The sequence below is a fragment of the Salvelinus fontinalis genome, chromosome 39 (genome assembly GCF_029448725.1).
Source record: "Salvelinus fontinalis isolate EN_2023a chromosome 39, ASM2944872v1, whole genome shotgun sequence".
NCBI lineage: Eukaryota > Metazoa > Chordata > Actinopteri > Salmoniformes > Salmonidae > Salvelinus > Salvelinus fontinalis.
Genome location: NC_074703.1, coordinates 11,021,172 through 11,048,126, shown reverse-complemented (window position 1 = coordinate 11,048,126; position 26,955 = coordinate 11,021,172). Strand labels below are relative to the sequence as shown.

Below are 26,955 nucleotides of genomic sequence, written 5' to 3'. Positions count from 1 at the left end.
ATGTCTAATGTGTATTCCTGTGATATTTGAGTGACAAAAAAATTACAACAATATCTGTGGACTAAAAAAACAAAATATAAAAACAGTAGCTGACACGGGCTAGTTGATCTGGACTTTTCTGACAAGTTATAAATAGCTCTCTAATGTATGCAATGACTAACATGACAAGAGGAACTGATGATGCACTAACCAATTTAGAAATGTCAGCTTCTGCATTCTACTGTTACAAAAAAACAAAAAGAACCACTGCTCTAAGCTATAGACATGTTCCTTGCTGCTAAATTAGTTCAATTCAAAGCCGTAGTCTCCAGTGCTTCCTGACTCATCCAAGTCTCTTCTCCCTGTCTCAGACCAGGTGTGTGGGGGTGAGCTGGGAGACTTCACAGGCTTTATTGAGTCTCCTAACTACCCCGGGGACTACCCGTCCAATGTAGACTGTATCTGGACCATCAACCCCCCCCACAAGAGACGCATCCTCATCGTGGTGCCTGAGATCTTCCTCCCCATCGAAGACGAGTGTGGAGATGTGCTCGTCATGAGGAAGAGTGGTACGCACAACCAGGAAGTCATCGTTACTGTGCCAGCCAATCAGACAGCGTGATATTTAATTTCATCAGCTAGCCAGTCAGTTAGATTGTTACATCATTGTAGTTAGTCTATCTTGCTATTTTAATATTCATCAAGTATTATTTCAGCTGATTCCAAACTCTTGGTTGGTCCATCTGTCTGTCAATTAAATGTAGGCCCTCCCTCTTCTTCCCTTAGCCCTGCCCACCTCCATCACCACCTATGAGACGTGTCAGACGTACGAGCGGCCAATCGCCTTCACCTCCCGCTCACGCAAGCTCTGGATCCAGTTCAAGTCCAATGAGGGCAACAGTGGCAAGGGCTTCCAAGTCCCCTATGTCACCTATGATGGTCAGTCTGCTGTAGCTTCTACACTTCTAAGCTGCTCAGACTCCCTAACATTCACATGTGCCTTATTAAGTCAACTATAATGTACAGTGTGACAAGATGTGTTTGATGGTGGACTATTAATACACTTTTTCTGTCAGCTACATAATGTAACCCTGTGTTTCTTCCTGTCTGTTGTTTTGAAGAGGACTACCAGCAGCTGATAGAGGACATTGTCCGGGACGGCAGACTCTACGCATCAGAGAATCACCAAGAGATACTGAAAGTAAGCAACTCTCCATTATGTCCAATTACTGTATATTATATATTGTAATTAATAGATAATACTATACACAGTATAGTATATTATTTTCACTGATAACTCCCTCCGTCTGTCTCTCCCTCCCTCCCCCTCTCCTCCCTGCAGGATAAAAAACTGATCAAAGCCCTGTTTGATGTTCTGGCTCACCCCCAGAACTACTTCAGGTACACGGCACAGGAGTCCAAAGACATGTTCCCCCGCTCGTTCATCAAGCTGCTGCGCTCCAAAGTCACACGGTTCCTACGGCCGTACAAATAAGCTGCTCCGCCCCCTGTCTGTTACCCAGACGCTTACCCCTTACGCTTATCCTACGCCCCCTTTCCACCATCTACTCCTCCCTACCCTTCACCTACGTCCTTACCCTGTCAACATCCCCATATGTCTTCTAATCCCCACGTCTATACCCCCCTACATCTCTCCTACACCCCCCCCACCCCCCGCCAATCTATCCCTCTCTTCTACACCCTCTACTCTTCTACACTTCTCTTACACCCCCAACCCTACCCAGAGTTCCTCCTGAATCGCTATCCCAGCATTCTCTGCAAAGGAACAGAGAACCCTCTCTCGCTCTTTTGTCTTTTTTTCCTGCAGTCCTCGTTTGAACTTTCCAGCTTCTCCCCTGAACTTCTGTTTTGGTTTGGTTTGTTTTTGTGTTGTTGTTGTTTTTGTTTTGGTTATATTTATATGTGTTAGAACTTGCAGAAGCCCACAACATGGATGTTTGATATATATGTACGTACAGACATGTTGTCTACAAGTCAAATGTATGTGTATCTATGTACGTATGTATATTTGTGTTTGTGTGAACATACGTATGTGCACGTAGATGGTGTGCGAGAGTGACGTCACACGCAGGTACATAGATAGTATCTTTATTTTGTTATTTTAAAAGGCCCCTGGCGTGCACAAAAAAACGATTGGTGCACTTAAATCATATTTTACATCAACATTTTCACATGGGAAATAATTTCTACATAATTTCTATTTCTGATTTCAGCATCCCAGACCATTCCACCTCAAACTGAGTACAGTGAACATATAAGTTAGATTTTTCCAAAAAGTCACTTTTTTTTAAAGATATATAACAAGATGAAAAAACTACCTGCAAGTAACAGACGTTGCTATAGAGAGAAATGTATGTGATGTAACTAATATTTGGAACTTTAATTGCACTTGAATTTTATATTGTTAACTGTAGAAAAAAAAATCTAAGTTACATTTTTCCTTATGTTTTGTGTTGTATAGAAATGTATTACCTTGGTTGTAGCAAAGAGAGAGACAAAAATATGTCCCGTTTTGTTCTCACCACAAAAAAACCCAGCGTTCAATTGTTTAGACAGACACCATCAAATCCACCCATTTGGCCAGAAAAGCAGTATTGCCAGTAAGTAATCATTTAAAGGGAAATGTCCTTAACGACCCACTACTATTTTAGTTGTGGGTGTGCTCCCATCTCCTAACTCTGTCTCATCCCTTTAAGACCCTCCTGACTAGCTGCCAGAGAAAAGGGGTGTTATATGTAAAGCTTCTTATATGATGGCACTAAGTGCACACTCAAAACCACCTGCTTTTTACGAGTGTCCACTCTCAATCTGTCTTATTTGGACTTCTCCCAGTTTATGTAAGTCATCAACCTAGACTGTTGATTTAATATCTGTAACAAATATGTTAGTTTGTTTATTTTTCGGCACAATGCAAGTGGGGAAAATATGTATTGTATGATGACGAGACTGTTGATTTGGAGGTGAATGTAGTAGCAGAGAGACAGAGGTCTGTTTGAAAGTATTGTGATGTCTATGAGAGTATCTGTATGTACATAGCACTTGCAACTGTAACCATAACCCAGAAAGCACCCAAACTGACCTCAACTAGTCAAACGTTCTGACAAAATATCACTTTCATTGTTCTCCCCCTTGTAACACTCTCCCGGCAGAGTCCGTTTAAGCAATAAGGCCCTGAGCCGTGGTATATTGGCAATATACCACAAGCCCCTGAGGTGCCTTATTGCTATTATAAACTGGTTACCAACGTAATTACAGCAGTAAAAAAATACCCATGGCATACGGTCTGATAAACCACGGCTGTCAACCAATCAGCATTCAGGGCTCAAACCACCCAGTTTATGATGTCTGATATACCACGGCTGTCAGCCAATCAGCATTCAGAGCTCGAACCACCCAGTTTATAATTGCCTATACAGCACATATATTACAGACCTATTAAACTGCTAATTCACCGCTACTACACGGTTATAAACAACTTAAATTCTTTGTGCTGGGCACAAGGATGATAAGCATAATTATATGGCTTGTATCTTCTAACCTAGAGGCCATATACTGAAGGCCACTGATATGGGATCAGATATAGTCATTCATTCATAAAGTCTGTGTTGTGCCCTAGCACTGATCCAGGACCTGTTCATTCCAGTTTAATCGTAACCCCCACTGTTGTGTGTAGAGTTGTGTCAGAAAATGGTACTAGTCGTCAAATCAAAGCCCATTGGAGGAGGTGGTCCGGGGGGAGGGACCTCGCAAACTCTCTTCCAATGAGCTTTGAGTGGAATTGAGCTAACAAGGGCGGAGGAAGCATGGATTTGACAGCTAATGTTTTCAGATACAACCAAGGTGTTTGTCCACTCAGTCCACTCAAAATGGTTGTCGCCTGCAGAGGTGTAGCTAATGTTGGTACAGTGCACCCACTTTCTGTTGAGGGATGTTTTGGGCGTTTAGTATGTTTGATGATGATGATGATGATGATGATGATGAAAATCGGTATGAAATGCAACAGTTTTTATGATTGACTTTTCCTGAGAATGTATTCTATTGTGTGTGCGTGTGTGTGTGTGTGTGTGTGTGTGTGTGTGGATGTGTGTGTGTGTGTGTGTGTGTGGATGTGTGAGACAGTATGATATAGAAAGAGTGCATGTTCTGTGTATGTGTGTGAGAGAGTGAGACAGCGTGTGTCCGTGTGTGAGTAGCTTGTGAGATCGAGGTGGAGAAAGAGAGATACTGTATGTAGGTACTTTAGTCCATTTTATAGAGGGATACTTTTAACGTTTGTGTTAGTCGGTTGTACCCAAAGAGAGAAACTGTATCACAGTGTTTTGCCATTGTTTGGTCCATGAAAATCCAGTAAAGAACAAATTCAAATAAAACAGTAGCAGAAAAACAACTCCACCATGCTCTGTGATCTTCCCTTGTTTAAATGTTACTTGCTACACTTTACTTTGCACTTTTCTATATTATCTAGCATCTTTTGTCTCCATGGCTCCAGGGCACCTTACACACACTGAAATATGTTTCCTGAAAATGTAGCTGACATTGCCTATATTGGCCTTTTCTCAAAACAAGGATAAACGTTCTGAGGATATAGACAACACACAAACAAATCTAAGTGCAAATTGACACTGAGTCAAAGTTTATTTTCTTGTAAGATATTTATTTTCTTGAACACATAAATATAGTATTCAATGATCCTACTCTGCACCTTTATTCCATAAATCCTGCATCTATTGAAATTGGAGGCTGTGTAAGAAGCCTGGCTGTATTCACATCACAGCCAAGTTAGCATTGTTGTTTCTTACAGTAGCTGCAGCATTAAATTAGTCTGACAGCCAAATCTGGTGATTTCTTTTGAACTTTACAGGACATTATCAACGCTGAGAATCTCCAGGCAAATGAGAGAGTGGCAAATGTGTAGATAAGGCCTTATCTTCATGCCTCTCCTCTTTTACAATATTTCTCTTTCGGCACCGGCATCCATTTTTAAAGTTCATTGTGTATTAATTAATTAAAGTCAGAGTTTAGATTGAGGACATCTAGTTTGTTGTTCATTGACTTCAGCTTCTTATTTTAAATTATGTTTTCAAGAGTAGTTGAGTATAGTAATAGGTCCTAGTCTCCAAAGACAACAAATGTTTAACCAGGCAGTGACGCATTTACACAAATTATAAAGACATCAGCTATGCCTACTATTCTATGTCCAAATTTGCAACATAATGATTCTTGTAAATTGTAGGTGTACTTTTGGAGCCATTCCTATTTGTAAAACATTAAATGTAGGTTAAGGAGAATACGTTTTCATAGTATTTTTTTGCAGCTGTAATCTGTTGAAATAATTAAAAGTTCCCCTGAAGCCAAGGTCAGTTGGGTTGCAGATATCCATCATGTCATCTTGCATTATTCCAGAACTAGCACACCCGATTCAAATAGCCAAATGATTAGTTGACCAACTTGACTCAAGTGTGCTTGTACTACAATACATAAAAGTCAGTGAAACTGGCTTGGGGTAAACTAAACCAGAAGAGGTTTGAGAAACACAGGGCTATGGAAAGGATGAAACTAGGCCAAATGTGAAAATATAAAGTAAAATGTATGTAATTTATCACCAAATCGATGGTTCTCCATTGATCTTAAAGAAATGCAGTTTAATTCTGCATCTGTGGTAGATGAAATTATAGAAAAAACAGAGACGAATCTCTGATATTGTATACTGGCTCAAACTGTCTGTCAGACATGAATTGATTCGTGCTCAGACCTCCCCTTCGTACATTGAGCTGTTCATCCAACAGAAGGCTCCAGAACATATCAGGGAGAGGCGGGAAGACACAGAGCTCGAGCACATTCAGCACAAGAGAGGCGGGAGATTAAGTGTTTCCGCGAGAGCCAAAGCGCAAACCTGAGCACCACGCGCTGCACTTTCAAACCGACCAGCGCAACTCGCTAGCTGCTCCCCCTCCGCCGTCCGCTCCTCTATCAGACCCACGGGACTTCACTTGTTCATCCCTAACCGGACAGGCTCAGCTCATCCGACCGGGAGACCGGGCAAACCCAGGTAGGTTAGGTCCCGCGGTGTCTGCTTCCATGTTTTGTGTAGTAGGCTACAGGATTAGTAGAATGACAATCCGAAATAGATTTTGGATTTCAATTCTATTCTAATGTGTTTTTTTTCTTCTATCGGAAATGTGTTTTACTTCACATAGCCTAATGTCTAATAAATCTAGTCCAAGATGGTGATTGTGGACACTACCACTCTCTTCTCTGTGTTAGGTTGTCCACCGGAATGCTTTCATGATGTACAGTGAATTCAGCAAGTATTCACACCCCTTGACTTTTTCCACATGTTGTTACAGCCTGAGTTTAAAATTGATTAAATGTAGATTTTTTTGGGGGGGGGGGGGTTGGGGCACTGGTCTACACACAATACCCCATAATGTCAACGTGGAATTATGTTTTTCGACATTTTTACAAATTAATAAAAAATGAAAAGCTGAAATGTCTTGAGTCAATAAGTATTCAACTCCTTTCTTATGACAAGCCTAAATAAATTCAGGAGTAAATTTCCTTAACAAGTCACATAATAAGTTGCATGGACTCACTCTGTGTGCAATAATAGTGTTTAACATTATTGTTGAATGACTACCTAATCTCTGTATCCCACACATACAATTATCTGTAATGACCCTCAGTCGAGTAGTGAATTCCAAACCCAGATTCAACCACAAAGACCAGGGAGGTTTTCCAATGTCTCTCAAAGATGGGCACCTATTGGTAGATTGGTAAAAAAAGACATTGAATATACCTTTGAGAAACTGCTCAGGGATTCCTACCCATGAGGCCAATGGTGACTTTAAAACAGTTACAGAGTTGAATGGCTGTGATAGGAGAAAACTGAGGATGGGGCAACAACATTGTAGTTACTCCACAATAGTAACCCAATTGACAGAGCGAAAAGACAGAAGCCTGTACAGAATAAAAATATTCTAAAACATGCATCCTGTTTGCAACAAGGCACTAAAGTAATACTAAAAAAATGTGGCAAAGTAATTCACTTTTTGTCCGGAATACAAAGTGTTATGTTTGGGGCAAGTACAATTCAACACATTACTGAGTACCACTCTCCATATTTTCAAGCATAGTGGTGGCTGCATCATGTAATGGATATGATTGTAATCGCTAAGGACAGGAGTTTTTCAGGATAAAAAAATAAACGTAATGGAGCTTACCAAGAGTACAGTGAATGTTCCTGAGTGGCCGAGTTACAGTTTTGACTTAAATCTACTTGAAAATCTATGGCAAGACCTGAAAATGGTTGCCTAGCAATGATCAACAACCAATTTGACAGAGCTTGAATAATTTTGAAAAGAATAATGGGCAAATGTAGCACAATCCAGGTGTGGAAAGCCCAGAAAGACAGCTGTGAGTGTTGTCTCGCTTGTTGTGATATGTGGTTTGTCCTATATTTATATTGTATTTATTATTAATCCCAGGCCCACGTCCCCGCAGGAGGCCTTTTGGCTTTTGGTAGGCCGTCATTGTAAATAGGAATTTGTTCTTAACTGACCCTGTTTAGTTAAATAAAGGTTAAATAAAAATGTAAAAAATAATCGAAGGGGCTTCTAAAAAGTATTCACTCGGGGGTGTGAATACTTATGTAAATTTGATATTTCTGTATTTCATTTTCAATAAATTTGGAAGCATTTCTAAAAACATGTTTTCACTTTGTGATTATGGGGTATTTGAATTAAGGCAGTAACACAACAAAATGTGGAATAAGTCTAGGGTATATGAATAATTTCTGAAGGCAATGTATCACATTTCTCTCTGTTTGATGCTAGATCCAAATAGCAGAACCACAGTATGCTACATAGCCTATATCTATCTGGTCAATGCCATAAAGAACCAGGAATGCTACATAGCCTATATCTATCTGGTCAATGCCATAATCAAGTTTCAGAACAGATTTGCCAACAACTCCTCAAGTGGTTGGTGAGAGTTTATTTGGGGTCCTAAATACAACTAACACCAAAAAAGCAATGTCTTACATATATAGTTTTCATTTGAACAATTTCCAATATTATTAACATAAAGAAAGACAAAGACAACTATTTAATCTCCATGCCTTTGTGTTTTGGTGACTATGCTCTACTAAACTACACAAAATAGCCTTCTGAAGTAGGCTAACCCCCCAAAATAAAGGCTTGACATTATATCTGATTTCATTGATTTGTTTGTAATTTAGTTTAGTAAGATTTAGTCAGATAACTGGACATAATTAAAATGAATGACAATTATTGTGAAAACAAGAAACTCAACCTTCCTATAAAATGTCTCAATTAGACAGACAAATCAACTGCTTGTTTATGCGAGATTACTTGGAAGTGGCTCATTGTCATTGTCTTATTAATCAGATTACTTTGTCAAATTTAGATTTTGTAATGTTTATTCTCTTCATTTGACAGAGTGGTTCTCCTTTCATGGCTGTGTCTCTCTCTCAGTATGTTAGCATGGGACAGGTGTGAATGCTGCCAATGCCTTGTCAAATTCAAATTGAGCCAGCATGCACACTCAGTGCTGTATACAATAGCCTTGTAGGCATCAGTCATAGCCTGTCAACAGGACTTGTAGCCTACACACACACATATATATACATACACGTACACAGTCCATTTTTACACAGCATAAAGAATCTAACCAACAAACATGACTAATGGTGTGTGTCCGTACCAGGGCGTGGAATAGCCTACGAGTGAAATGAAGGAACATTGTCGGACAATTTTATGGAACTGCTTCTCACAGTCGTTAAATCTGAGTGTCTGTCATCTGTGCCGAAGAAGAGAGTGCATCAATCAATTCCTCCTCACGCCTATTCATTTATCAAACCGTCCCTCTTCACCATGTTCTCTGCTACATCTTTCTTCATCATTCTTCCTGTAGTCACGGTCCTGTTCATGTTAATACGGCCCTGTTCCTTTGTTCCTAGTGCCAGTGTAATCCTCTTCTATTCTCACTGTGTACCATGCTCTCAGCATCTGCCAATGCACCCTTCTGCTCTCATTCACTCAGTGTGAGGACTTCTGGCACTGCCACACGCACATACACACACACATATATACATGCATGGACACACACAAGAGTATGCCTGTGTGAGTCATGGTGTTAAGTGTGTGTAATTATGAAATGGGTTGTGTGTGGCCGTTTTCACATGAATGAGATGGCACACTGACATAGCAGCACAATCCAGGATAAATCCAGCTCCCCCACTCATCCCCAAATTATCACCCTCCTTCCTCCTTACATCCCTCCCTCACCATCTCACCATCTTACAGGATCCATATGAAATCCTACTAGAATCCCAGAAGCAGAGCTGTAATTCAAAGGCAGTAGTAAATGTGATATCTGCTTGACAGTGTAAAAGCCGTAGATGCTCTTAGGGGTTGGGTTATGTTGCTTTGGTGGATAGTGATTTATTTACAGTCTTAACTGCGCATTCCAGATTGGAGTTATATTCCCACTCAGTGGTTCTGTTCTCTGTGTGTGCAGGAGTAGGGGGACACTGAGGTGGAGGGGTGACATGCTCGCTCAGCAACCCAGCAGAGTTTCTCCGAGGTGGGCCAAGCTGTGACAGAGGGCCTCTCTCTGGTGAGCCAACCCGCAACCCTGACCGCTCCAGCAGGCCTCACACCCAGTCCTAACTACTGTGTGTGCCAGGACCAGGCCACCTCCAGCCCAGGCCAGACCACGTCTACCCCAGGCCAGCCCAGAGTGGGTCAGCCCCAGCCCAACCCACCACTTCCCCAGCCCAGTAGCGGCCCAGGCCCAGGCTCCAGAAGCATGGCCTTCACCCTGTCAGAGATCATGGCTGCGCGGCGGCAGCAGCAGTCCCAGGCCCAGCGGGCGGCAGGCAGGGTGGCCGTGGAGGTGGATGAATACAGCACCAACCCCACCCAGGCCTTCACCTTCTACAACATCAACCAGGGACGCTTCCAGCCCCCGCACGTACATATGTAAGTAGAACACATACACGCATGCAGGCAGGCAGACGCACACCCCTGCAGATATACATGTACATACACATATACTGGCATACAGATACACACTACATATGTTCAGACACCTGGTCTCTGTCTATCTCCGTTCCCAAGCCCTCCTCTATTCCCGTCTTTCCCCTTTCCCCCTCTTTCTTTTTCTTTGAGACTCATCCTCTCTGCATGCTGTTATTTGCTCTCTCATTCCATTTCTCTCTGTCTCTCTGTCCTTCTTTCGGTCTGTGTGTGATGGTGGTGTGTTGAGGGCTGGCTGTGTACCTGGAGGAGAGCTCACTAAAGTGGGCCACTGTTATTCACCAGCTCCCTTCTCCCTCTGGAGACTCTCTGGGGCTGCTGCACATTCACGGAAACTCCCACAGGACTCCTCTCTCTGTCTGTGCTTTTCTTTCTTTTTTCTACCATTCCTTCGCCTTTGTTGTGGCCGACCTCTCACAGTTTTTTCCCCCCTTTTAATTTCTCTCTTTTTCTCTCTCTCTTTGACTTTCTATAAGGGATGGTGATGGATACTGATCCAGACTACATTAACACTGCAACTCTGCTTCTTCACTTTGAGACTTCCCATTGTTTATCTTTCCCATTGTCTTTCTCACGCTTTTCTCTCTCTCTCTCTCTCCTTCGTTCTCTCTCTACTTTAGGGTGGACCCCCTGCCCCACGACACTCCCAAGCCACCAGGTTACACCCGTTTTGTGTGTATCTCAGACACCCACTCCCGTACGGACGCCATTCAGATGCCCTATGGAGACGTGTTCATCCATGCTGGAGACTTCACAGAGCTGGGCCTGCCCTCTGAGGTCAAAAAGTTCAATGATTGGCTAGGTAAGACTGACCAATCACATTAAGCAACATCACACCACGTCAAAGTTTAGTACTACAGATTTTTTGTTTTTTTAAATGGTGCACAATTTCTTTTAAAATGTGATAGATCTTATTTGAATTATTTTTCTTCCTTCTTTATTGCTGTTGTAGTGAAATGAGAAATGGACATTGAGAAGAGCCAGTTCTCAAGAGTTCAAGTGTTTTTAGAAAATATTTCTATGTATTACCCACAAATGAAATTAGAAAATGTGTTTTTCACTCAACTTTAAAGAAAATAAGTAATGGATGGAGGGATACCTGATGAAAAAGAGATACAAAGAGGAAACAGAAGAGTAAAAGAAACTGCCCACTCTGTTCATGTTCAGTACTTAGAACAGTAACATTATAGTTGGCACACGTCACTGTTACTGTCTTCATAAAACAGGAACCCAACGTTAGCTCTAAGAGATCTTGTAATAACCAGAACATTGGAACTCTTAGCCGTGTGCCGCCCCAGCCAGCGTGCTGCAGTGATTCCTACTTCCAGCGCCTGTCTCTTTGCGATGGGAGGAGAGGGGGTGGAGAGCAGAGGGATAAGGATGAAGCTCGAGGGGGGAAGAAGGGGGAGAAGGGATGGCAGCTCAGCCTCCCCCAAGGCTAGTCGACGGGGAGCACGAGCTGAAAACCTGCTCGCCCCGCGCCTCGACTGGCGGGAGAGACTGCTAGGAAGATAAAACCCGCCAAACGCACCCGGTGTGCCTTATGAAGTTTCTCTCTTTCTCCTTCTCCTGTAGCTGTCTTTCTCTCCCGCTCGCTCGTATAAATATTCATAATCTGTATTCTTCTCCTGTTCCATTCTCTATCTCTTTCTCTCTGTCTCTGTCTCTCTCTCTCTCTGTCTCTGTCTCTGTCTCTCTCTCTCTCTCTCTCTCTCTCTCTCTCTCTCTCTCTCTCTCTCTCTCTCTCTCTCTCTCTCTCTCTCTCTCTCTCTCTCTCTCTCTCTCTCTCTCTCTCTCTCTCTCTCTCTCTCTCTCTCTCTCTGGATGAATGTATAGCTCATGCTGCTTTGTGTCTGCAGTCTGGCTCCAGTGAGAGCTCAGCATTGGCCTCAGCATTAGACTTTCATTCTACCCGATGAACCTCGGTACAAAAACACACTGTAGGGAAACACTGTCATATTGCCAGGCGAACACACTCATTCCAACCATCCTCTCTTTCCTCCCTTCCTTGTCTGAAAGTCTGTCTTCTCTTTCTTACTTTCCTTCTGTCTTTTCTTTCATTTTTCTTTTGTTGATTCCCTCCCTTTTTCTTCTATCCCTTCCTCTATCTCTCCCTCCCTTTATGAAGATATGGGTCTCTCTTTTTTCCTCTCTCTTGGCATCGTGGCAGCTCCCTCCGTTTCTTCTCTCAGTATTTTTAGCAGGAAGGCTCCTCCCGGTTCTTCTGGCAGGGGCTCAAGGCTTTGTCAGAGCTGGTGCACACTGCAGGAGAGGAGGAGAAGAGGGGGGAGAGAGGGAGAGGACTGTAGAAGACAGCGGGGAAGATGGGAAGGTAGAGTTGAACTTCATCCCATGGAAGGTCTATCTTTAGCTGGTTATCTTCAGCTTTGGTCTCTTGAGACCCAGAAAACAGAGATATTGTTGTTTTAGTGAAAATTACTTTTGTGGATTCTAAGAAAGACCTGGTTTGGTGGTAGGGCATGTAGTCATGATTTGTTAGGCATGGTGTCAGATTAACTGGAGAAGGAGATAGGATGAAGAGATGCCGAGAGGAGAGAAAAGGGAGAGAGAATAGGTAGAAGGCAAGAGGTAGACACAGAGAGGCTATACAGCACCACTTCAGTCCAATTCTTTCCAACAACGCTCTCTTTGATCAGCTATCAATGCTTCTAACACAGTGTACTCACACACACACATACACTGATGCTGCTAACACTTCACAGCCCAGTATGAATCAATACAGCAAATTACACCGAAGACGCTAACCATATGACGAACCTGTACTATGCATTAAGTCATGGGTGGCGTTGCAGCGCGCTTGTGCACAACGTCCCTGCGTGTGGATATGAGAAAGAGAAGGTTCTGCTTTAGATTTCAGTGGCGTCTTCATTCATCGCGTGATGGTGGAGGGTCGTGGAGCGGGGCCTGTATCCAGTAGTAGATGTTCTCTGTGCTGCCGCCTGCTCCATCGCTGGTTAAATATGGATCTCATTGTGCTTCTGGGTCCAACAGGGGTCAAGAGTGGAGCTGCTTTCATTCTTAACTTTCTGCTCTATACTCCTCTTTTCTCTCTCACTTCTCTTTATTCCTCTGTCCATTCCTTTCTTTCCTTCTCTTTAGCGCTTTAACTCTTATTTCCCTTGTTCCTATCTCTACCTTGGTATTTTACTCTGTATTTGCACATCTTCCCATATCTCTGTCTCTCTGTGTGTCTGTCTGTCTCTGTGTCTCTCTCTGTGTCTCTCTCTGTCTCTCTCTGTGTCTCTCTCTGTGTCTCTCTCTGTCTCTCTCTGTGTCTCTCTGTGTCTCTCTCTGTGTTTCTCTCTCTCTGTCTCTCTCGGTGTCTCTCTGTGTGTGTCTCTTTGTGTCTCTCTGTGTGTCTCTGTGACTCTCTGTGTCCCTGTGTCTCTGGGTGTATCTGGGTGTCTCTGGGTCTCTCTCTGTGTCTCTCTCTGGGTCTCTCTCTGGGTCTCTCTCTGTCTCTCTCTCTGTGTTTCTGGGTGTCTCTGTGTCTCTCTTTGTGTCTCTGGGTGTCTCTCTGTCTCTCTCTCTGTGTCTCTCTATGTGTCTCTCTGTCTCTCTCTCTCTGTGCCTCTCTATGTGTCTCTGTGTCTCTCTCTGTGTCTCTGGGTGTCTCTGGGTTGTAGAGTTCAGAGACTCCTGTGTCTAGGGCACTACTCTTTATTTAGCGCCTGTTCCCCTCTGCTCCCCTTCTCTCCTGAATAATAGATGGCTGACTCCTATGATGTGATTGCCGTGTAGGCACTCTGTGTCCACTTCATGACCCCCCCCCTCCAACCCTTTCCTTAGCTCAGTAATAGAAAATACAATCATAAACATTTAATGAGTGCTGTCTTTCTCTTCACAGGCTTCTCTCTCTCTCTCTCGCTCACCTTGATCCACAAGTGGGGAGGAGGAGACAGTGCAGCACTTTTTGTTTCTATGTCCAGGGGGCTGATGTACGTTGGAGGGGACCTACATTTAGTGTAGTCAACAGGTGGAGGGACTGTCTAGGTAATTACTTGTTGGGGCAGGTGAAAGTAGCAGTGTGGAAGCCAGGAAGCATCAGATGCAGTGGGTGGGGTGTACGGAGCTCAGAGCTATGTTGCGGGTGCTGACACTGGCGCATGCCTACGGTACATTGGTGAACCACATGGGGGAGTTTACAGAGGTGTGGATGAGCAGGGGGCCTTGGTTCTAACTTTTTAGATCGGTTACAATTAAGAAAAGTTTGTATTTTTAATGATCTTGGAAACTATATTCATCTGAAGATACACTATATATACAAGTATGTAGATACCCCTTCAAATTACTGGATTCGGCTATTTCAGCCACACCCATTGCTGACAGGTGTATAAAATTGAGCACACTGCCATGCAATCTCCATAGACAAACATTGGTAGTAGAATGGACTTACTGAGGAGCTCAGTGACTTTCAACGTGGCACCATCATAGGGTGCCACCTTTCCAACAAGACAGTTCGTCAAATTTCTGCCCTGCTAGATCTGCCCTGGTCCACTGTAAGTGCTGCTATTGTGAAGTGGATACGTCTAGGAGAAATAACGGCTCAGCCGCGAAGTGGTAGGCCACAGTCTCACAGAACAGTACCACCAAGTGCTGTAGTGCATAAAAATGCTGTCCTCTAATGCAACACTCACTACCGAGTTGCAAGCTGCCTCTGGAAGCAACGTCAGTACAAGAACTGTTAGTCGAGAGCTTCATGAAATGAGTTTCCATGGCCGAGCAGCCGCACACAAGCCTAAGATCACCATGGGCAATGCCAAGTGTCAACTGGAGTGGTGTACTCTGGAGCAGTAAAGTTTGCCGCCATTCGACTCTGGAGCAGTGAAAACACGTTGGAGTGATTTCACCATTTGGCAGTTCAACGGACAAATCTGGGTTTGGCGGATGTCAGGAGTACGCTACCTACCCCAATGCATAGTGCTAACTGTAAAGTTTGTTGGGGCAGGGATAATGGTCTGGGGCAGGGATAATGGTCTGGGGCTGTTGTTCATGGTTCATGCTAGGCCTCTTAGTTCCAGTGAAGGGAAATGTTAACGCTACAGTATACAATTACATTCTAGAGGATTCTGTGCTTCCAACTTTGTAGCAGTTCTTTTCCTGTTTCAGCATGACAATGCCCCCGTGCACAAAGTGAGGTCCATAGAGAAATAGTTTGTCGAAATTGGTGTGTAAGAACTGGACTGGCCTGCACAGAGCCCTGACCTCAACACCATCGAACACCTTTGGGATGAATTAGAATGCCGACTGCAAGCCAGTCATAATCGCCCAACATCAGTGCCCTACCTCTCTAATGCTCTCGTGGCTGATCGGACGCAAGTTGCTGTCCCCAGTCCACCTGGCCGTGCTGCTGCTCCAGTTTCAACTGTTCTGCCTGCGGCTATGGAACACTGACCTGTTCACCGGACGTGCTACCTGTCCCAGACCTGCTGTTTTCAACTCTCTAGAGACAGCAGGAGCGGTAGAGATACTCTTAATGATCGGCTATGAAACGCCAACTGACATTTACTCCCGGGGTGCTGACTTGCTGCACCCTCGACAACTACTGTGATTATTATTATTTGACCATGCTGGTCATTTATGAACATTTGAGCATCTTGGCCATGTTCTGTTATAATCTCCACCCGGCACAGCCAGAAGAGGACTGGCCACCCCTCATAGCCTGGTTCCACTCTAGGTTTCTTCCTAGGTTTTGGCCTTTCTAGGGAGTTTTTCCTAGCCACCGTACTTTTACACCTGCATTGCTTGCTGTTTGGGGTTTTAGGCTGGGTTTCTGTACAGCACTTTGAGATATCAGCTGATGTAAGAAGGGCTATATAAATACATTTGATTTGATTTGATGTGAAGTCCCCACAGCAATGTTCCAACATCTAGTGGAAAGCCTTCCCAGAAGAGTGGAGGCTGTTATAGCAGCAAAGGGGGACCAACTCCATATTAATGCCCATGATTTTGGAATGAGATATTCAATGACCACATACTTTTGGACGTGTGGTGTAGCTAGGTTGGATAACCACATATCTCAGTCATAGTAAGTATATTTTTCTTCAATAAAGTAGTTATCAGCAAGGCCGGAGCTAGTAAGGAAAAAAACTCACTTTTGAGTTCAGCGTAATGCGTGCCCAGTGGGGTATCTCTGTCTGGCTGTATTCTGACTCATCACCCTTTTCAGTGGATGAATATTGATGTGACATTGTGTGACAAAGAACAGGACAGGCTGCTATTTTGATGCTGTGTCTTCTGTATGTGCTAGGCTTGGTATGGAAGTGGAACAGCAAGAGAGAAAGACTGAAACGAGAGATGAAGAGAGAGAGTGAGAGGAACGACAGAGACCACCTACTAGACCGGAGATGGTGTTACCGTCTTTGTCGGATTTGCGTTTAGGTTGCGAGTGCAAATGAAATGTGTGTGTGTGTGATTACTGGGATGTACTGTGTGAGGGCAGAGTGTGTGTTTTGGATGCGTTGCTTGCTTAGTCGCTTGTGTTTTTGTGTGTTTGTGTGTGTTTTTTCGATTGTGTATGTGCCACTGCAGTGTGTGGGTGGTGTTTAAACAGGAGAGTGTATTTGCCTCATGGCTTCATGCTCAGGTGGGAGGGATTAGACACACACACACACACACACACACTGAATGGGCGTTGTAATGCTAAACCAGGTTGAGTCTCAACATGTCTTCTTATAAACAGTAGTTATTGCTTCTGTAGACAGACCAATGCAACTAGGCTGTTATGGCATAGAATGACTTGATTGAATGTGCAGGAGACATTATTAGTAAGTACTGGTAGATACACTCTGTTATGTCGATGGGCAGCTAGAACAAGTTGGACGTGTGTACACAAACACGTGTACCAACACACACACACACACACACAGACACAGACACACACACACACAAACGGCAGTAATCCCCCTCGACATGCCATGGATTTGGACAAAACAGGGATTTTCCTCTTCAAAGGGCAAGGACCACCCATCGGAACACCGGAACAATGGTGGCTGGTGCGCCGGAAGCTTCACACACAGACACACAGACTAACCGCCCTCCTCGGCTTCTAGGATATTGAGGATTTGGGGGTTATTGTAAAGGCTAGTATAGAGCACATTCCACTGTATCTAGTCAAGCACAGGTCCCTTCAGACAGCAGATCACTCCCATTTTACATTTTAGTCATTTAGCAGACGCTCTTATCCAGAGCGACTTACAGTAGAGTGCATACATTTTATTACATTTTTACATACTGAGACAAGGATATCCCTACCGACCAAACCCTCCCTAACCCGGACGACGCTATGCCAATTGTGCGTCGCCCCACGGACCTCCCGGTTGCGGCCGGCTGCGACAGAGCCTGGGCGCGAACCCAGCCCAGCCTGGGCGCGAACCCAGAGACTCTGGTGGCGCAGCTAGCACTGCGATGCAGTGCCTTAGACCACTGCGCCACCCGGGAGGCCACTCCCCTTAACTAACCCTGTTAGCACTGGGTCTGTATTAAACCACACATACACACAAACACTGGACAGTGAGGGATGAAATGAGAGGGATGAGGGATGGAGAGAGGGAGGGAGGGAGGGAGGGAGGGAGGGAGGGATTGAGAGAGAGCGCCTCTGCAGTGTGTCTTTTGGGAGGAGAATGTAGTGCAGGGCTGCTTAGACAAGCTTTTGACTTAGACAGAAGTGTTGTGCGTGTTTTTGAGTGTGTTTTACTGTGTGTGTGTGTGTATACATGCGTTTTTATTTGATTACTTTTGAACTGAAACACAGAGAAGGCTGGCTGCTTTGTGCGGGTGATTCACAGGGAAATTTAAACTATTTGTTGCTTGAAAGCGGCTTTTGAAATCTAAGAAAAAAGTTTGGAAAAGATGGTTGCTAACAGCAGCAGACAGTGCTCTACTGGCTGCATATTTGGATTAGTCTCTCTACCTCTTTCTTTCTCTCTCTCATTCTCTCGTCTCTCTCTTACCTTCCTTTCTCTTTTCCAAAAGCATCACGTTCATCTTTCTTCATGTAGTTTTGTGTTTGAGTGAGTTATTGTGTCCAACGTGTGTGCTTTGTGGATGTGGGAGAGTGACTGTATTGTGGAATGGTGATTTGAGCGTTGATGCATTGTTCCACTGCGCCTGTATGTAGATTATGTTTGATAAAGAGAGACAAGCACAGCCTGCTTTCACTCATTGGAAGAACACAATGTTTTGATCACTGGTGGTGTTCATAAAGTACATAGGACCAGGAGTTTTTACAATATGGAGATTCAGCCTTTCACCAAACATGATTTTAAAATGTCACCCATAAAACTGTAATTAATGGAGGTGGATGCGGGGGCGTGTTTATTGAACGAGGTATGCTTCACTCCAGTCAACCTAACTTCACTCCTAACTGAGGGCCAGTGAACGTATTTGATGGATTTTATCCGGTCACATCCTCTCTAGGGTAACGGACATAATTGAATTTATATACTGGGTCAGTGTTTTTTGTTAAGAGGTCCTTCATTTCTAAAGTTTCAAGAAAAGGCGGCAGAGGAAATGGAAATGGAAGTAGGACAAATAGGAAACGATGACACTCTAGGTGTTGCCTCAGTCCTTGGCCACAGGGGTGCAATTAAATGCTTTGGCCACTGCTGTGAAGAAGCTCCAAATCCCTGATGTCTTTAACCTGGGCTATTTAACAGCCTCTATCTGATTATCTGCAAATGGGACATCAGGCTTGCAGTGTTCTGTGAGTTCCAACTTCTGCTGTTGTCCTTGCTCCAGGGGTATCTGCAGGCTTATCTTCTTGAAAAGGACATTTCAACATTCATCATCTCCAGCACCACCAACAACATCAACATATGAAAAAATGGTGCATTTTCTAGTAAAAAAAACATTGAGGAAGATAAATGTTTCTAATGACGACATCCACCAATTAGTTGGCAATGCCTACTCATAATTGGTTCAAATCACACGATGCACACCGAAGATGTACACAAAACATAGAAACACGCCATTTTCACATATGTTGACGTTGGGGTGGATGAACATGAAATGTCCCTTTAAGTCATCAGATGAACTGAAGCTCCTAACAGCCTCCTGGCTGGAGGTCTTGGCGTCTCAAAGCCTCCGGAAGGTGTCTGGACACAAGTTCTTCTTTAAAAGAAAGTCCATGAGTATACTTCCTTCTCTTCCCTCACTTCTTTTACAAAACTGAGCCGGCGTTCCATGCCAAACTACCATGTTGGAATCTGAACAAGAAGACCCTGCACCTCTGATAGGCATCTACATCATTCCTTAATGGAGCTGACGATTTGTCTAGATCTGTGAGATGGAGCCAACCATGCCGTCATGTAGATCTGTGAGATGGTTCTTCCTCGCTGCGAAATGCCACGTGCCCCTGAACACCTTTTTCAGGGTCAGCTGGATGATGCAGAGGGTTGATTTCTCAGCCGGGACTGATGCCACTTCTCTCTTGAGTTGAAGTGTGAATACCGGCCAGTCCATGTTGGTGGTGGGGGGTGGGGGGGGCTCTGTTATGAAGAGTTAACTTTTTTCAGGATTTAGTTTTTATTGCCTGGATAAGGCACTTGGGTTGTCTGTCAGTAAAGGATGAAGATAGATACTAAAGGCATTGTGCTATTTCTCTGAAAAGTGGAACACTTGGAATTGTACTGTACACATTCCACTATTTCTCTGGCTGCACATTGTGACCATTTATTGGAACCATAGAAAAATAATCATTCTAATTATATGATTGTTACAAGTGAGTTGTGACCCTTCTTTGTGATGTGTACTGTAGGCCATATCTTTTTTTTGCTGTTAAATCATGCCAGTATGTAAACTTGCCTTTGTTTTCAGGTGCAAAAATCATGATGTAAGTTCATTCTTATAGTTTAGGTTATTTTGTTTTTTATATGAGTAAGAAATTCTCAAATCAAGGTCCATACAGTTTATTGCCATTATGTCTATCTGTACAATAACCCAATAAATAAAGTTTACATGCAAGAAAAAAATGTGTTACATCCAGCCTAGCTAGTTCTTCCTCTTTCCCACTCAAGGATCCCCCCCTTCTGTCTCTCTGGATGCTGTCACTGTTCTCTGACTGGCTGTTGTGACAGAGCCGTCTCTTGAGTTGTCAGCCTCTCTTAAAGCTGAGTTTAATTACTCCTTTTCAGCAGCATGACACACGCACACACACACACAGCATGCCACATCGTTCTCGCAGTAATTGTCAAAAAACGCAGTGATTGAAGTCTCCATCAACCGTGCTACCTGACAAACGCCTATGTGTCTCACGTCTCGTAGACAAAGAAGACCCCAGATTTGTCATGGTTTTCACAAGGTTTTTTCATCAACCCTTTGAAACATTAGGGGATATGTAGATGTGTGTGTTGGCCTGCCACAGTGTTGGACAGGCAGTGCGGATCGATGGACTGTCCCCACTGTGCCCATCTCTGAATAGACAATTAGAGGAGGAGGAGGAGGAGGAAGAGTTACAGTACATGATTATTGACTGGGTTTGGATGAAGGGTCCATTCTATGATAAAGATATGCTAGCAATGGCTCATGTAGAAAATGGTTATTCTAATAGAATATGTTTGATATTTACTATACGGTAGTTCTAAAATCCTTTTATTTATAATATTCCTAAAATGCTAAATAATGGAATAACTATTGAAAGTTCCCTGAAATATTTCCTTTCCTATTCCTTTGTTACCTGTGATTAATGGAACTGTGACTGTCAGATGAGAGATGTCTTTGTGAGAACGAACAAAACAAATATGATTGTTGACACCATTGCAACTAAGATGGATCGGAGCTAGTACGACCCATGACAGACGAGACAAAAATAAAGACATTCCGTTTCAATTAATTATCTTTTTCCATTCGATTTTTGTACTCTGTTGCACCTGTAGAAGTTTGTTGAATGGGTGTGGACTACTTTTGACCTGATGGTCCATTTTCTCCTTTCTCTCCTCTCCCTCCCAGGCACCTTGCCCTACGACATAAAGATAGTGATTGCGGGGAACCATGAGTTGACCTTTGACCAGGAGTTCATGGCTGACCTGATCAAGCAGGACTTCTACTACTTCCCGTCGGCCTCCAAGCTGAAACCAGAGAACTACGAGAACGTCCAGTCCCTGCTCACCAACTGTATCTACCTGCAGGACTCAGAGGTCACCGTACGCGGCTTCCGCATCTATGGCTCCCCCTGGTGGGTGACTCTGTAACTGCAGTATACCTGATAGTTGACAACACTCCTACTACTTCATCTATTTCTACCTATCAATCTTCTCTCACAAACACTTTGTCCTTCCTCTCCACTGTGTGTGTGTGTGTGTGTGTGTGTGTGTGTGTGTGTGTGTGTGTGTGTGTGTGTGTGTGTGTGTGTGTGTGTGTGTGTGTGTGTGTGTGTGTATGTGTGTGTGACAAATGCTCCATGATGCAGTGTTTTTGGTGTGTCCATGTGTTTTTGGTGAGTGGCCCCAGAGGTATTGTGTAGGCACTGGGAGGGGTGTGCGTGTGGGGCCCCCAATGCTAGGTAATTGGTTTGCTGAGATAGTGGGGTCCCTTGAGTTAGAGGAATAGCCGCTATGGAGAGATGCCTGAGGTGTGTTGAGATAGTGAGAAGGGGTGAGAGAGAGAGAGAATGGAGAGGGAGAGAGAGAGAGGAAGAAAGAGAGATGAGGAGAGGGAGTGAGGGACAGAGAGGGAGGAAGAAGGAGGGAGAGAGAGAGAGAGTGAATGAGAAATGAAGCGGGAGAGAACTGAAGACAGAGGGTGTGAGAGGAAGAATGGTGTACACAGCTTCAATTCAGTAACACCGGCTGGGCTTGGCTTGTGCAGTAGGCTTGCTACAGAAGGCAGATGAAATGGTGTGTGTGTGTGTGTGGGTGGGTGTGTTGCAGCAGCCCGAGGCTCTGTTCCTCCAGCACAGAGGGACTCCAGCTGGAGGCTCCGTGTGTTCCCCCTCTCCACACTGTCTGCTCCTCTATCTCTCTACCTCTCATCATCCCTCCCTCTCCCTCAATCCACCTGTCTGCTCCTCTATCTCTACCTCTCCTCATCCCTCTCTCTCCCTCAATCCACCTGTCTGCTCCTCTATCTCTCTACCTCTCCTCATCCCTCTCTCTCCCTCAATCCACCTGTCTGCTCCTCTATCTCTCTACCTCTCCTCATCCCTCCCTCTCCCTCAATCCACCTGTCTGTTCCTCTATCTCTCTACCTCTCCTCATCCCTCCCTCAATCCACCTGTCTGTTCCTCTATCGCTCTACCTCTCTTCATCCCTCCCTCAATCCACCTGTCTGTTCCTCTATCGCTCTACCTCTCCTCATCCCTCAATCCACCTGTCTGCTCCTCTATCTCTCTACCTCTCCTCATCCCTCTATCTCCCTCAATCCATCTGTCTGCTCCTCTATCTCTCTACCTCTCCTCATCCCTCCCTCAATCCACCTGTCTGTTCCTCTATCGCTCTACCTCTCATCATCCCTCCCTCTCCCTCCATCCACCTGTCTGCTCCTCTATCTCTCTACCTCTCCTCATCCCTCTCTCTCCCTCAATCCACCTGTCTGCTCCTCTATCTCTCTACCTCTCATCATCCCTCCCTCTCCCTCCATCCACCTGTCTGCTCCTCTATCTCTCTACCTCTCTTCATCCCTCTCTCTCCCTCAATCCACCTGTCTGTTCCTCTATCTCTCTACCTCTCCTCATCCCTCCCTCAATCCACCTGTCTGCTCCTCTATCTCTCTACCTCTCATCATCCCTCCCTCTCCCTCCATCCACCTGTCTGCTCCTCTATCTCTCTACCTCTCCTCATCCCTCTCTCTCCCTCAATCCACCTGTCTGCTCCTCTATCTCTCTACCTCTCCTCATCCCTCCCTCTCCCTCAATCCACCTGTCTGTTCCTCTATCTCTTTACCTCTCCTCATCCCTCCCTCTCCCTCAATCCACCTGTCTGTTCCTCTATCTCTCTACCTCTCCTCATCCCTCCCTCTCCCTCAATCCATCTGTCTGCTCCTCTATCTCTCTACCTCTCCTCATCCCTCCCTCAATCCATCTGTCTGCTCCTCTATCTCTCTACCTCTCCTCATCCCTCCCTCTCCCTCAATCCATCTGTCTGCTCCTCTATCTCTCTACCTCTCCTCATCCCTCCCTCAATCCATCTGTCTGCTCCTCTATCGCTCTACCTCTCATCATCCCTCCCTCTCCCTCAATCCATCTGTCTGCTCCTCTATCGCTCTACCTCTCATCATCCCTCCCTCTCCCTCAATCCATCTGTCTGCTCCTCTATCGCTCTACCTCTCATCATCCCTCCCTCTCCCTCAATCCATCTGTCTGCTCCTCTATCTCTCTACCTCTCCTCATCCCTCCCTCAATCCATCTGTCTGCTCCTCTATCGCTCTACCTCTCCTCATCCCTCTCCCTCAATCCACCTGTCTGTCCGTGCGCTCCACATGTCGCTGGCTCGGCAGTGGGGAGCACAGGGGAACGCGGGGGAACGAGGATGTCTCTTTCTATCTCTAATCTCTGTCAGGAGCAGTGGGACAGCGCCTGCTTTACCCTCTCCAGTCCTGTCTCCATGGCGATGCCAGGCTGGCACTGCTTTATGGCCCGTGGCCAGCCTGTACTGTAGCCTCGGGGTGGTGGGAGGAGAGAACCCTTTCTGTCTGTCTGTGTCTCCTGCCCTAACGAGTCGTCTGGCCTGAATGAACTGTAACAGCACAGTCACTTTCCCCTCTGTTCCAGTCACTCTCCCCTATGCTCCAGTCACTCTCCCCTCTGCTCCAGTCACTCTCCCCTCTGCTCCGCTCTCACCCTCCCTCCATCTCCCTTCTTCCCCTTATCTCCCTGTCTCATTTTCTCCATTCTTTTCCCTCAATCCCCTCAGCCATCACTATTCCACCTACCCCTGCTCCCAACCCATATCTATCCTTCCCTCCATCCGTCTTTACTTCTGTTCTGTCATCCTTCAATCACTCGTTCTCTTTTCTATCCCTTCACCCGTCCCTCTCTCCTCGTGGGGCTCTGATGGCAGGTTGCTCGCAGCATGGTGCTTTCTTGTCCGTCCCTTGTCTCTGTCACACACACACACACACACACACACACACACACACACACACACACACACACACACACACACACACACACACACACACACACACACACAGCTCCACCATCCCTATCCCTACCCCCCAGTCTCCAGACAAAATTAGATCCGAGCATAGCATGCTGCATCCTACCCAAATCCTAACAATTTGTCATTCTCTGAAATGTGGAATCAAAAGGACAGCATGGGGGAGCAGTTGTGTGTGTGTGTGTGTGTGTGTGTGTGTGTGTGTGTGTGTGTGTGTGTGTGTGTGTGTGTGTGTGTGTGTGTGTGTGTGTGTGTGTGTGTGTGCCTCTGTTCCTGCTCTGACAGTAATGCAAGTTTACAAGTCATTTGTCATGGGCGTATCGCAAAGCCACCCCGCGTCTCAGAGCTAAAGGGACGGCGAGACAGAATGGAAGATGTGTGTGTGTGTGTGTGTGTGTGTGTGTGTGTGTGTGTGTGTGTGTGTGTGTGTGTGTGTGTGTGTGTGTGTGTGTGTGTGTGTGTGTGTGTGTGTGTGTGTGTGTGATGGAGGCAGAACAGTAGAGCCCCAAACCATAGTCTAACAGTAGCGTGGGAGGCATGGGAATTAGCCACAGTAGTCGTCTTTTCAAAGCCCAAACGAGGCAGAGAATCCACTACACAACGCACAAGCACAGAAACACAGCGGAGCGAGGGAAACGGGGGGAAGGAGGACAAAGTGGAACGAGTGAGGGAAGTTTTAATGTAGACCTGCTCAACTGTGTTTGGGATTTTAGGCCTTCTATTTTGAGTGTGTCTGAGAGGGCAAAGGTGGCAGCATTAGTGTAGTCTACAGCTGTGTGTGCGTGTGTGTGTCAGAATGTATGAGGTCTCGGGAACACATGTATTGCTTTACACGGGGGAGAGAGAGCTCCTCGCTTCATTGCAGACTTCCAATGTAGCTAATCACATGGCTAATTAAGGAGATCACAACACTGTGGTGCGTGTGTGTGTGTGTGTGTGTGTGTGTGTGTGTGTGTGTGTGCGTGTGTGTGCGTGCGTGTGTGTGCATGTGCGTGCGTGCGTGCGTGCGTGTGTGTGTGTGTGTGTGTGTGTGTGTGTGTGTGTGTGCGTGTGTGTGCGTGTGTGTGCGTGTGTGTGCGTGCGCCCTACTGGTATAGCCAAGAAGTGAACTATAAATGATGTAGCCTATTTAAATGATTAGCAGAGACTGTGTGGGCCTGATTCAATTCATCGTAAACCAATCCCTTAAACAATGAATTGAATTGTGATTCAGTTATCATCAACACAACTGTGTCGTCCTCACCTTGCTCATGGACGGAACAATGAATGAATCAGTTAAACATGTTCTTTTAAACATGTTCTTTCTACAGCTTTAGTTCCACATAGATCCTCACAGTATTTCACTCTCTCTTCACTGGTTTTCTCTTGAGAGAGAGATATAGTAGGGTGATAGGAATATTATTACAGAGAAGAGATAGTAAAAGGGAGAGGGTGTAGAAAGAAGGTAAGAGAATGGGGTAAAGAAAGAGATGGAGAGATTGAGAAGCAGGAATGGAGAAAGGAGCGCGAGAAAGGGGGAGAGATGGAGAAGAGGGGGATGGAGAGAGTAAGAGAGGCCTTATAGCGGCCCTCTCTGTGGAATTAACTAATGGGTTAACTTTCTCTAAGTGTTCATAATGACAGTCTCAAAGGACGGCACACACAGACACACACACACACATCTGAAGAGCGGCGGGAGAGAGAGAGGGGGAGGACAGAGGAGTGAAATCAGGAACTGTTTATTGATGGGGGAGTGGTGGGATGAGGAGACATTTTTTTAAATGAAAAAGGGAGAAATGTATCGCTCCCCACTGCTCTCCGCACGGAATAATTAAGCACGGAGATGCAAAAGACTCTTTAATTAGATTTTTTAATTATTTAGGATTTCACTTCTTTCTATAGTGGCCCAATTAAGAAAGCTCATCAGAAAAACTAAAGAGATGAAGAGAGTCTTCTCCTCTTCCTCCCCCTCTTCCTCCCCCTCTCCTCTCTTTGATTCATGGTGAGGGACAGAATACCTGCTCCCCCTGTTTTGAAAACTTCTCTGATGAAGGGGGGATGGAAAGAAGAGAGATCTCTCCTCTCTCTGTGTTTTTAATTAACAGGTGTTTTGATGTAGACTGAGAGGAGGGGTGGAGAGTGGCAGAGGGAGAGAGGGACAGAATACTCCAGGGGTTTTATATAATGACTCTAATGATGTAGAAATGATGAAGGTAATTTGACCTCTTTGGAGTTTGTCTAAGAGTTCTAGCTGTTACTGCTGAACATCTCTTACAGGATATAACGAGGGAGGGAGAGAGAGAGGGATCGTCCTTCCCTGTGTGAGCTAGCTAGCTACAGTAGTGTCTTGTGGTGGGTGTTGCTTTTGTAGGGCTGCTCACCAGGGTCCTTGCTAAATTAACATCTGATGTGCTCAGAGACTGTCCCAAAACCCTGGAGCCCTGTGCTCTACCCCTCCTTCTCTCTCCCTCTTTTCTTCTTTCTCTCTTGTTCCTCCACATCGCCTGTTTCCAGTGGTTGAGGTGTATTCCCCAAGTGGGACAGTGAGGTAGCCTGTGATGAACACTGAGTAGTAATAAACGGCCACTTAAGGTTTGGAGGGGAAAAGGGAGAGAAAATGGCCTACTTCAACACTTGTCACTTTCCCCCCTCCGTAGATTCTCTTTGTTCTTTAATCTCTTTCCTCCATTCTCGTTCTCTTTCTCTAAGTGCTGTCAGTCTCTGTCCCTGCAGGTGAGTAAACACACTGTTATGGTGAGGTGTTATGAAGGGAGGGAGAGAGAGGATGAACAAGGAAGGAGAGG

At 45.0% G+C, this 26,955-nt stretch overlaps 2 protein-coding genes across 10 annotated transcripts in view; both read left to right on the top strand.

Moving 5' to 3' along the window:
• The window catches only part of scube1 (signal peptide, CUB domain, EGF-like 1), a gene marked incomplete at its 5' end in the record, with an annotated part of 48,533 nt that extends 44,146 nt beyond the window's left edge, over nt 1–4,387 (top strand). For all 7 annotated transcript variants that reach the window (XM_055905126.1, XM_055905125.1, XM_055905123.1 and 4 more), the window contains 4 exon segments: nt 351–548; nt 766–918; nt 1,101–1,180; nt 1,322–4,387. In XM_055905126.1, coding sequence (XP_055761101.1) covers nt 351–548; nt 766–918; nt 1,101–1,180; nt 1,322–1,474 — 584 coding nt within the window.
• A 1,357-nt stretch (nt 4,388–5,744) lies between these two features.
• The window catches only part of mpped1 (metallophosphoesterase domain containing 1), a 44,890-nt gene continuing 23,679 nt past the window's right edge, over nt 5,745–26,955 (top strand). Inside the window, exons 1-4 of one of the 3 annotated variants that reach the window (XR_008756905.1) lie at nt 5,745–6,049; nt 9,538–10,001; nt 10,679–10,860; nt 21,027–21,252. Coding sequence is in view for 2 of the 3 variants with exons in the window: in XM_055906029.1 (XP_055762004.1) it covers nt 9,829–10,001; nt 10,679–10,860; nt 21,027–21,252 (581 nt within the window). In the remaining variant the exon portion in view is untranslated. Of the gene's footprint in view, nt 6,050–9,513; nt 10,002–10,678; nt 10,861–21,026; nt 21,253–26,955 lie in introns of all 3 variants that reach the window. The other 2 variants (XM_055906029.1, XM_055906030.1) reach the window with 2 other exon arrangements.